The following is a 12,132-nucleotide window of genomic DNA, read 5'->3' on the forward strand; positions in this document are numbered from 1 at the left end:
CCCCCTACCCATCCCAGCCGCGGATTGGCCGCCCCAACCCGAGGCCCCGCCCCCTTACCCAACGTCAGCCGCAGATTGGCCGCCGGCCTGGCCCCGCCCACTCGGCACCGCACCTCCAGCTCCGCCCCCTCCCGCCACGGCAGCTCCGCCCCCTCGGGCAGCTCCAGCTCTGGGCGGGCGGGGGGCACTGCGGGGACAGCCCAGTAAGGACCAGTATGGACCAGTAACCCCCAGTACGGACCAGTAACACCCAGTAAGGACCAGTAACACCCAGTAAGGACCAGTAACACCCAGTACAGCCCAGCAATGCTCTCTCCAGTCCCCTTCCAGACTCTTCCATTCCACCCCATTCCTTCCCAGTGTCTCCCAGTCCCCTCCATTTCCCCCCCCCAGTCCCTCCCAGTATCCCCCCATCTCTTTCCCAGTATCCCCCAGCCCCACCCAAATCCATCCCAGTCCCTCCCAGTATCCCCCATTTCCCTTCCAGTCCCTCCCATTCCCCCCCACTTCCCTTCCCAGTGCCTCGCATTCCCTCCCAGTATCCCCAGCACCCCCCAACTCTGTCTCCAATCCATCCCAGTCCTTCCCAGTATCCCCCATTTCCCCTCCCAGTTCATCCCAGCTCCCCCACGTCCCCGCCCATCCCCCCCCACTCCCTCCCAGTGCCCCCTATTCCTCCCCACTCCCTCCCAGTGCCCTCCATTCCCTCCCAGCCCCCCCCAGTGCCCCCCATCCCCACCCCCACCCATTTCCCACCCATTCCTTCCCAGTGCCCCCCCTTCCCTCCCATCTCCCCCCACTCCCTCCCAGTGCCCCCCATTCCCCTCCCAGTCCCTCCCAGTGCCCCCCATTCCCTCCCATTCCCCCCCATTCCTACCCAGCTCCCCCCCATTCCCCCTCCAGTCCCTCCCAGTGCCTCCCATTCCCTCCCATTCCCCCGCATTCCCTCCCCTTCCCTCCCATTCCCATCCAGTTCCCTCCCAGTCCCCCCCTCAGTGCCCCTCATTCCCTCCCAGTCCATCCCAGTCCCTCCCATCCCCCCCCAGGGCCTCCCATTCCCTCCCATTCCCCCCCAATCCCTCCCAGTCCCTCCCATTCCCTCCCATTCCCCCCCAGTTCCCTCCCAGTCCGTCCCAGTGCCACCCACCCATCACCGTTAGCAGTGCAGGCCGTGACCCCGCAGTTCCGTTCCCCCCCCCCGCCTGGCACTGCCAGACGCCGTCGTCCTCCAATCGCGCGGCCATGATGCGCAGGTGGTGCTCTCCTGGGGGCGGGGCCTCGTGATGACCACGCCCACCCGACCACGCCCACCCCGACCAGGCCACGCCCCCCAACACCCCCCCCCGGGTTTTAGCCCCGCCCCTCCGTTCCGGTTGGCCCCGCCCTCCTTGTTCAAACCGCTACAGCCCCACCCCTTTCGTCTGATTGGCCCCGCCCTCCTTGGCCCCGCCCCCCTAGACACTCCCATTTAGCCCCGCCCACCATTCATACCGGCCCCACCCCATAGGCGCACACCTTTAGCCCCGCCCCTTTATTCTGATTGGTCCAACCCTCCATAGACACACGCCTGTAGCCCCGCCCCGTTGATTGGATTGGTCACACCCGTCTTGGACGCAACCTTTAGTCCCGCCCTTGCATTTCTATTGGCCCAACCCCATAGACGCACCCCTTCAGCCCCGCCCCTTAAATCTGATTGGCCCCACTCTCCAGACCCACCCAGTTAGCCCCGCCCCCTTATTCAATTACATCTGTCCCACCTGCTTAAGCCCCGCCCCTTTCTCCCATTAGCCCCACCCACCCCGCATACTAATTAACCCCGCCCCCAGCCCCAACGTATCAAGCCCCGCCCCTTCACCCTTATAGCCCCGCCCCTTTCTGTTACACACAATCATAATAATAATCATTATTATACATGACAATAACAATTGCATACATGGCCCTCCCATTTAGCCCCTCCCACTTCCCGCATTAAGCCCCGCCCTCTTTGCTTTTAGCCACGCCCCTCAACACAATCTCATTTATCAACGCTCCCTTAAGCCACGCCCATTTTTGCCTCAAGCCACGCCCCTTTGCTACCAAGTAAGCCACGCCCCTTTCTCCAACCAACCAGCAGCGCCCTCATTTGGCCACGCCCCCTTCTGCTCCCCATTAAGCCACCCCAACCCGTTGGCCACGCCCCCCTCATTACTCGCCCAATCGCCGCGCTCCCTTTCCCTTAGCCCCGCCTCTTCCGCACCTTTCCGCGGGTCGCCGACCAATCGGTATCGCGGGTGGGCGGGGCCTGGCAGCGCCCCCAGCAGCAGCCCCCCCCGCGCCCACTGCACGGCCACGCCCCCTCGCACGGCGCAGCGGAGCTCCGCCTCCTTCCCCAACACCACGCTGCCATTGGACGGCTCCTCCAGGAAGGGCGGGGCCGCTGTGGAAGATGGGGGCGGGGCTTAGCGGAGGACACGCCCCCACCCGCCCGTGGCCACGCCCACCGAGCGCCCCAGTGCGTCTCCGTTCCCTCCCAGTTCCATCCCAGTCCTCTTCCCTCCCAGTAACTCCCAGTACCCCCCCAGTTTCTTCCCAGTCCCTCCCAGTACCCCCATTGCCCTCCCAGTTCCCCCCATCTCCTCCCAGTGACCCCCGGCCAATCACAGCCCCGCCCACAACATCGTATGGCCACGCCTCTCCACGTGGCCACGCCCACTACCATTCACGTGACCACGCCCCCTCGTGGCCACGCCCCCACTCATGCTGGCCCCACCCCGCATTGGCCACTCCCATTCCATCTGGCCACGCCCCTCGAGGCCACGCCCGTTTCTGCTGGACACGCCCCCGTGACCACGCCCCATTCCTTATGACCACGCCCCCTCGTGGCCACGCTCCCGTACCTTTTGGCCACGCCCCCTGATTGACCACGCCCCATTCTATCTGGCCACAACTATCGTGGCCACGCCCCCTCGAGGCCACGCCCATTTCCCGAGGGCCACGACTCCTTCATAACCACGCCCATCGTGGCCACGCCCACGTACCTTTTGGCCACGCCCCCTTACTGACCACGCCCCGTTCTATCTGGCCACAATCAGCGTAGCCACGCCCCCTCCCTGGCCACGCCCCCCCCCCCCCCGTGGCCACGCCCCGTCTCACCTTTGACCCCGGCCAACAGCAGTGCCAACAGCAGCTGAAATGCAGGGCGGGTTCAGCACCCCCAAATCCCCCATAATTACCCCCAAATCACCCCAAAAGTCCGCTTCCAAACCACCCCACAACCCCCCCTTAATAGAACCATCCTCCAGTTTCCCTCAAATCCCCCAAAATGACCCGAAGTGACCGAAATTCCCCCCAAATCCCCCCCAAAGTCCCATAAACTGACCCCGAAATGACCCACATTTCCCCCATTTCCCCCCCAAATCCCATAAAATGACCCCAAACGACCCCAAGTTCCCCAACCTCCCCCAAAATCCCCCAAAATGACCACAAATGCCCCAAATCTCCCCCAATTCTCCCAAAATCCCATAAAACGACCCCAAATTACCCCAGTTTTCCCCTATTCTCCCCCCAAATCCCATAAAACGACCCAAAATGACCCCAATTTCCCCCATTTCCCCCCAAAATCCCATAAAATGACCCCAAATGACCCACATTTCCCTCAATTCCCCCTAAAAATCCCCCCAAATGACCGCAAATAACCCAAATCTCCCCCAATTCCACCCAAAATCCCACAAAATGACCCTGAAATGACCCCAATTTCCCCCATTTCCCCCCAAATCCCATAAAACAGCCCCAAATGACCCACATTTCCCCCAGTTCCCCCTAAAAATCCCATAAAAAACCCCGAAATGACCCAAATTTCCCCAATCTCACCCAAAACCCCATAAAATGACCCCAAAATGACCCCAAAATCCCCCAATTCCCCCTAAAAATCCCCCAAAATGACCCCAAATGACCCAAATGTTCCCTAAAATCCCACAAAATTACCCCAAAATGACCCAGAAATCCCCCAAATCCCATACAACAACCCCAAAAGACCCACATTTCCCCCGATTCCCCCCAAAATCCCACAAAATGACCCCAAATGACCCCAATTTCCCCCATTTCCCCCCAAAAATCTCATAAAATAACTGCAAAATGACCCAAATTTCCCCCAATTCCCCCTAAAATTCCCATAAAATAACCCCAAAATGACCCCAATTTCCCCAGTCTCCCCCAAAACCCCATAAGATGACCCCAAAAGACCCCAATTTCCCCCAATTCCCCCCCAGAACCCCATAAAACGACCCCAAATGACCCCGATTTCCCCCATTTCCCCCCCCAAATCTCCCCAAATGACCCCGAAATGACCCCAATTTCCCCTATTTCCCCCTAAAATCCCATAACACGACCCCAAAAGACCCCCATTTCCCTCAATTCCCCGTAAAAATCCCATAAAATAACCCCAAAATGACCCCAATTTCCCCCATTTCCCCCTAAAATCCCATAACACGACCCCAAAAGACCCCCATTTCCCTCAATTCCCCGTAAAAATCCCATAAAATAACCCCGAAATGACCCAAATTTCCCCAATCTCACTCAAAACCCCATAAAATTACCCCCAAATGACCCAAATTACCCCCAATTCCCCCCAAAATCCCCCAAAATGAGCCAAGTTCCCCCATTTCTCCCCAAAATCCCATAAAATGACCCCAAAATGACCCAAATTTCCCTCAATTCCCCCTAAAAATCCCATAAAATAACCCCAAAATGACCCCAATTTCCCCAATTCCCCCCAAAACCCCATAAAATGACCCCAAATGACCCCAATTTCCCCCATTTCCCCCCAAAATCCCATAAAACGACCCCAAATGACCCCGATTTTCCCCAATTCCCCCCCAAAATCCCTTAAAATGACCCCAAAAGACCCAAATTTCCCCCAATTCCCACTGAAAATCCCATAAAATAACCCCAAAAGACCCACATTTCCCTCGATTCCCCCTAAAGCCCCACAAAACGGCCCCAAATGACCAAAATTTCTCCCAATTCCCCCTAAAAATCCCATAAAATAACCCCCAAATAACCCAAATTTCCCCAATCTCCCCCAAAACCCCATAAAATGACCCCAAAAGACCCCAATTTCCCCCATTTCTCCCCAAAATCCCATAAAACGACCCCAAATGACCCCAATTTCCCTCAATTCCCCCTAAAAATCCCATAAAATAACCCCCAAATGACCCCAATTTCCCCAATCTCCCCCAAAACCCCATAAAATGACCCCAAATGACCCCAATTTCTCCCAATCTCCCCCAAAACCCCATAAAATGACCCCAAAAGACCCCAATTTCCCAATTTCCCCCCAAAATCCCACAAAACGACCCCAAATGACCCCAATTTGCCCCAATCTCCCCCAAAATCCCATAAGATGACCCCAAATTGCCCCCCTGCCCCTATTTGCCCCCCCCAGCCCCCAGAACTGCCCCCCCCCCACCCCATATCTGCCCCCCCAGCCCCTATTTCCACCCCCAGAACTGCCCCCAATTGCCCCCCGGCCCCTATTTGCCCCTTCAGGCCCCCCATATCTGCCCCCAGCCCCCCTATCTGCCCCCCAGTTCCCATAACTGCCCCCCCAGCCCCCATATCTGCCCCCCCCACCTTCTACTTACCCCCACAGAACTGCCCCCGATTGCCCCCTCCACCCCTATTTGCCCCCCCAGCCCCCCTATCTGCCCCCCCAGTTCCCCATCAGCCCCCCAGCCCCAATAACTGCCCCCTCCACCCCTATTTGCCCCCCCAGCCCCCTATCTGCCCCCCCAGTTCCCCATCAGCCCCCCAGCCCCAATAACTGCCCCCTCCACACCTATCTGCCCCCCCAGCCCCCCTATCTGCCCTCCCCAGTTCCCCATCTGCCCCCCCAGCCCCAATAACTGCCCCCTCCACCCCTATTTGCCCCCCCAGTCCCCATATCTGCCCCCCAGCTTCCATTTACCCCCCCAGAACTGCCCCCGATTCCCCCCCACCCCTATTTGCCCCCCAGTTCCCATAACTGCCCCCCAGTCCCTTTTATCTGCCCCCAGCCCCCCTATCTGCCCCCCAGTCCCCATAACTGCCCCCCCCAGCCCTCATAATTGCCCCCCACCTTCTACTTACCCCCACAGAACTGCCCCAAATTGCCCCCTCCACCCCTATTTGCCCCTCAGCCCCCATATCTGCCCCCCCCAATTTCCATTTACTCCCCCAAAACTGCCCCCAATTGCCCCCCAGCCCTTATTTGCCCCCCCAGCCCCCCACATCTGCCCCCAGCCCCCCTATCTGCCCTCCCCAGTTCCCCATCTGCCCCCCAGCCCCAATAACTGCCCCCCCAGCCCATATTTGCCCCCCCAGCCCCCATATCTGCCCCCCCCACCTTCTACTTACCCCCACAGAACTGCCCCCGATTGCCCCCTCCACCCCTATTTGCCCCCCCAGCCCCCCTATCTGCCCCCCCAGACCCCCATCTGCCCCCCAGCCCCAATAACTGCCCCCTCCACACCTATCTGCCCCCCCAGCCCCCCTATCTGCCCTCCCCAGTTCCCCATCTGCCCCCCAGCCCCAATAACTGCCCCCTCCACCCCTATTTGCCCCTCCAGTCCCCATATCTGCCCCCCCAGCTTCCATTTACCCCCCCAGAACTGCCCCCGATTCCCCCCCCACCCCTATTTGCCCCCCAGTTCCCATAACTGCCCCCCAGTCCCTTTTATCTGCCCCCAGCCCCCCTATCTGCCCCCCAGTTCCCATAACTGCCCCCCCAGCCCTCATAATTGCCCCCCACCTTCTACTTACCCCCACAGAACTGCCCCCAATTGCCCCCTCCACCCCTATTTGCCCCTCAGCCCCCATATCTGCCCCCCCAATTTCCATTTACTCCCCCAAAACTGCCCCCAATTGCCCCCCAGCCCTTATTTGCCCCCCCAGCCCCCCACATCTGCCCCCAGCCCCCCTATCTGCCCTCCCCAGTTCCCCATCTGCCCCCCAGCCCCAATAACTGCCCCCCCAGCCCATATTTGCCCCCCCAGCCCCCATATCTGCCCCCCCACCTTCTACTTACCCCCCCAGAACCGCCCCCAATTGCCCCCCAGCCCCTATTTGCCCCCCCAGCCCCCCCACATCTGCCCCCAGCCCCCCTATTTGCCCCCCCAGTTCCCCATCTGCCCCCCAGCCCCAATAACTGCCCCCCCAGCCCATGTTTGCCCCCTCAGCCCCCATATCTGCCCCCTCCAGCTTCCATTTACCCCCCCAGAACTGCCCCCAATTGCCCCCTCAGCCCCTATTTCCCCCCCCAGGCCCCCCATATCTGCCCCCAGCCCCCCATCTGCCCCCTCAGTTCCCCACCTGCCCCCCAGCCCCAATAACTGCGCCCCCAGCCTATATTTGCCCCCCCAGCCCCAATAACTGCCCCCCCGACCCCTATTTGCCCCCCCAGTCCCCCTATCTGCCCCCCCAGCTTCCATTTACCCCCCCAGAACTGCCCCCGATTCCCCCCCACCCCTATTTGCCCCCCAGTTCCCATGACTGCCCCCCCAGCCCCCATATCTGCCCCCCCCACCTTCTACTTACCCCCACAGAACTGCCCCCGATTGCCCCCTCCACACCTATATGCCCCCCCAGCCCCCCTATCTGCCCCCCCAGATCCCCATCTGCCCCCCAGCCCCAATAACTGCCCCCTCCACCCCTATATGCCCCCCCAGTTCCCCATCTGCCCCCCCAGCCCCAATAACTGCCCCCCCGACCCCTATTTGCCCCCCCAGTCCTCCTATCTGCCCCCCCAGCTTCCATTTACCCCCCCAGAACTGCCCCCGATTCCCCCCCCACCCCTATTTGCCCCCCAGTTCCCATAACTGCCCCCCAGTCCCTTTTATCTGCCCCCAGCCCCCCTATCTGCCCCCCAGTCCCCATAACTGCCCCCCCAGCCATCATAATTGCCCCCCACCTTCTACTTACCCCCACAGAACTGCCCCCAATTGCCCCCTCCACCCCTATTTGCCCCTCAGCCCCCATATCTGCCCCCCCAATTTCCATTTACTCCCCCAAAACTGCCCCCAATTGCCCCCCAGCCCCTATTTGCCCCCCCAGCGCCCCCATATCTGCCCCCAGACCCCCTATTTGCCCCCCCAGTTCCCCATCTGCCCCCCAGCCCCAATAACTGCCCCCCCAGCCTCAATTTGCCCCCCCAGCACCCATATCTGCCCCCCACCTTCTACTTACCCCCCCAGAACCGCCCCCAATTGCCCCCCAGCCCCTATTTGCCCCCCCAGCCCCCCCACATCTGCCCCCAGCCCCCCTATTTGCCCCCCCAGTTCCCCATCTGCCCCCCAGCCCCAATAACTGCCCCCCCAGCCCATGTTTGCCCCCTCAGCCCCCATATCTGCCCCCCCAGCTTCCATTTACCCCCCCAGAACCGCCCCCAATTGCTTCCCAGCCCCCCCATCTGCCCCCCGGTTCCCCATCTGCCCCCCCCAGTCCCCCCCAGCCCCCCATATCTGCCCTCCTCAGCCCCTATTTGCCCCCCTAGCCCCCCCATCTGCCCCCCGGTTCCCCATCTGCCCCCCCCAGCCCCCCCATATCTGCCCCCCCCAGCCCCTATTTGCCCCCTCCAATCCCCTTAATCCCCCTCCCCGGCCCCCCAACTGCCCCCCCAGTCCCCTTTATGCCCCCCCCCGGTCCCCCCAGTTGCCTCCATGCCGCTCTCAGCAGCCAAACTGAGGGGGGGGGCGGAGCTGTGGGGGGGGTGGGCAGATCATCACTGCCCCCCCCCCCCCCCCCCCCCCGAAGTGTTTTCTCAACGCTGATTGGCTGCCGTGGAATGCGGGGAATGCGGGGGGGGGGACGGGGATGGGAAACGGCACAGCTGGACGTGGGGGGGGCGGCAGTGACACCATGGGGGGCCCCAACGGCCCCATAACGGCCCCATAACGGCCCCAATGTCCCCATTGACCCCATTGCCCCCCATGTCCCTATAATGTCCCCATTGACCCCATTGCCCCCCATGTCCCTATAATGACCCCATTGACCCCATTGCCCCCCGTGTCCCTATAATGACCCCATTGACCCCATTGCCCCCCATGTCCCTATAATGACCTTATTGACCCCAATGTCCCCATTGCCCCACATGACCCCATTGCCCCCCGTGTCCCTATAATGACCCCATTGACCCCAATGTCCCCCAATGTCCCCATTGCCCCCCATATCCCTATAATGTCCCCATTGACCCCATTGCCCCCCGTGTCCCTATAATGACCTCATTTACCCCATTACCCCCCATTTCCCTATAATGACCCCATTGCCCCCCATGTCCCTATAATGTCCCCATTGACCCCATTGACCCCCGTGTCCCTATAATGACCTCATTTACCCCATTACCCCCCATTTCCCTATAATGACCCCATTGCCCCCCATGTCCCTATAATGACCCCATTGACCCCAATGTCCCCCAATGTCCCCATTGCCCCCCATGTCCCTATAATGACCCCATTGACCCCATTGCCCCCCGTGTCCCTATAATGACCCCATTGCCCCCCATGACTCCATTACCCCCCATGTCCCTATAATGTCGCCATTGACCCCATTGCCCCCCATGTCCCTATAATGACCTTATTGATCCCAATGTCCCCATTGCCCCACATGACTCCATTGCCCCCCATGTCCCTATAATGACCCCATTGACCCCAATGACCCCATGTCCCCATTGCCCCCAGTGTCCCCATAATGTCCCCCAATGACCCTATAATGACCCCGAAGACCCCCATGTCTCCATTGCCCCCCATGTCCCTATAATGACCCCATTGACCCCATTGCCCCCCATGTCCCTATAATGACCCCATTGACCCCATTGCCCCCCGTGTCCCTATAATGACCCCGTTGCCCCCCATGACTCCATTGCCCCCCATGTCCCTATAATGACCCCATTGACCCCATTGCCCCCCATGTCCCTATAATGACCCCATTGACCCCAATGTCCCCATTGCCCCACATGACTCCATTGCCCCCATGTCCCTATAATGACCCCATTGACCCCATTGCCCCCCATTTCCCTATAATGACCCCATTGCCCCTCATGTCCCTATAATGACCCCATTGACCCCATTACCCCCCATGTCCCTATAATGACCCCATTGACCCCATTGCCCCCCGTGTCCCTATAATGACCCCATTGACCACATTACCCCCCATGTCCCTATAATGACCCCATTGACCCCAATGTTCCCCAATGTCCCCATTGCCCCCCATGTCTCCATTGCCCCCCATGTCCCTATAATGACCCCATTGACCCCATTGCCCCCCATGTCCCTATAATGACCCCATTGACCCCATTGCCCCCCATGTCCCTATAATGCCCCCATTGACCCCATTACCCCCCATGTCCCTATAATGACCCCATTGTCCCCCATGTCCCTATAATGTCCCCATTGACCCCATTGCCCCCCATGTCCCTATAATGTCCCCATTGACCCCATTGCCCCCCATGTCCCTATAATGTCCCCATTGACCCCATTACCCCCCATGTCCCTATAATGACCCCATTGTCCCCCATGTCCCTATAATGTCCCCATTGACCCCATTGCCCCCCATGTCCCTATAATGTTCCCATTGACCCCATTACCCCCCATGTCCCTATAATGACCCCATTGCCCCCCATGTCCCTATAATGTCCCCATTGACCCCATTGCCCCCCATGTCCCTATAATGTTCCCATTGACCCAAGTGTCCCCCAATGTCCCCATTACCCCCATTGTCTCACTGTCCCTATAGAGACCCCAATGTCCCCCACGCCCCCATTACCCCCATTGCCCCCACTGACCCCAATGGCCCCCAATGTTCCCATTACCCCCATTGACCCCAACGTCCCCCTTAGCCCCATTGTCCCATTGTCCCCATAGAAACCCCCATGTTCCCCAAAGGCCCCATAAGGTCCCCATTGACCCCAATGTCCCCATTGTCCTCATAGAGACCCCAATGGCCCCCAATGGCCCCAATGGCCCCATTGCCCCCATTGACCCCAATGGCCCCCCATGTCCCCATTACCCCCATTGTCCCTATAGAGACCCCAACGTCCCCCAATGTCCCCATTACCTCCATTGTCCCTATAATGTCCCCATTGACCCCAATATCCCCCATCTCCCCATAATGTCCCATTGACCCAAATGACCCCAATGTCCCCATTGCCCCATGTGTCCCTATAATGTCCCCATTGACCCCAATGTTCCCCAATGTCCCCATTGACCCCAATGACCCCAACGTCCCCCATGTCTCCATTGCCCCCCATGTCCCCATAACGTCCCCATTGCCCCCCATGTCCCTATAATGTCCCCATTCACCCCATTGCCCCCCATGTCCCTATAATGGCCCCATAATGGCCTCAATGTCCCCATTGACCCCAATGATCCTCCAATGCCCTCATGACCCACTGACCCCATGTCCCCATAACGTCCCCCATTGACCCCAATGTCCCCATTGACCCCAATGACCCCCATGTCCCCATTGACCCCATGTCCCTATAATTACCCCATTATCCCCAATGTCCCCAATGCCCCCATTACCTCCAATCTCCCCATTGCCCCCATTACCCCCATTGCCCCCACTGACCCCAATGGCCCCCAATGTTCCCATTACCCCCATTACCTCCATTGACCCCAATGTCCCCCTTAGTCCCATTGTCCCCATTGCCCCCAATGCCCCCCATCACCCTCATTATCCCCATAACCCCATTATCCCCATAACCCCCTTTGCCCCCATTACCCCCAATGTCCCCAATATCCCATCACCCCTCGCGCCTCCCTCCCCCCTCTCCTCCCAAGATGGCGGCGCCCACAGCCCTCCACTTCCGCCCCTCTCCCTCCACTTCCGGCTCTCGCCCTCCACTTCCGCCCCTCACCCTCCACTTCCGCCCCTCGGCCCTCCGCTTCCGTTTCCCCCCCTCCACTTCCGCCGCCGGCCCCGCCCCTTCCGCCCCCTCCCTCCTCGCCCCAAGATGGCGGCGGGCGGCGCTCCCGCCGCTCCCCCTCCCCCCCGCGGGCGGTTCCCGGCGCGACCCCCGCGGGGTCCGTCCCGTCCGCAGTGCCCCCCCCGCCTGCGGGCTCCGCTCGGAGCCGTCCCCGTGACGGGCGGTGGGCGCGGCCCCGGACCCGGCCCCGGTCACGA

At 60.5% G+C, this 12,132-nt stretch overlaps 1 protein-coding gene across 1 annotated transcript in view; it reads right to left on the minus strand.

The window, feature by feature from the left end:
- Nucleotides 1–8,727, minus strand: part of LOC107050563 (neuroligin-2-like) — a 50,746-nt gene extending 42,019 nt beyond the window's left edge. The window contains exons 1-5 of the mRNA XM_040657137.2: nucleotides 8,669–8,727; nucleotides 3,133–3,166; nucleotides 2,237–2,416; nucleotides 1,148–1,264; nucleotides 59–187 (exon numbers count right to left, since the gene is read on the minus strand). Of these exons, the coding sequence (XP_040513071.2) occupies nucleotides 59–187; nucleotides 1,148–1,264; nucleotides 2,237–2,416; nucleotides 3,133–3,166; nucleotides 8,669–8,674 (466 nt within the window). The 5' untranslated portion in view covers nucleotides 8,675–8,727. The remainder of the gene's footprint in view (nucleotides 1–58; nucleotides 188–1,147; nucleotides 1,265–2,236; nucleotides 2,417–3,132; nucleotides 3,167–8,668) is intronic.
- Between the last annotated feature and the right edge of the window lie 3,405 nt (nucleotides 8,728–12,132).

The sequence above is a fragment of the Gallus gallus genome, unplaced genomic scaffold (assembly GCF_016699485.2).
Source record: "Gallus gallus isolate bGalGal1 unplaced genomic scaffold, bGalGal1.mat.broiler.GRCg7b scaffold_45, whole genome shotgun sequence".
NCBI lineage: Eukaryota > Metazoa > Chordata > Aves > Galliformes > Phasianidae > Gallus > Gallus gallus.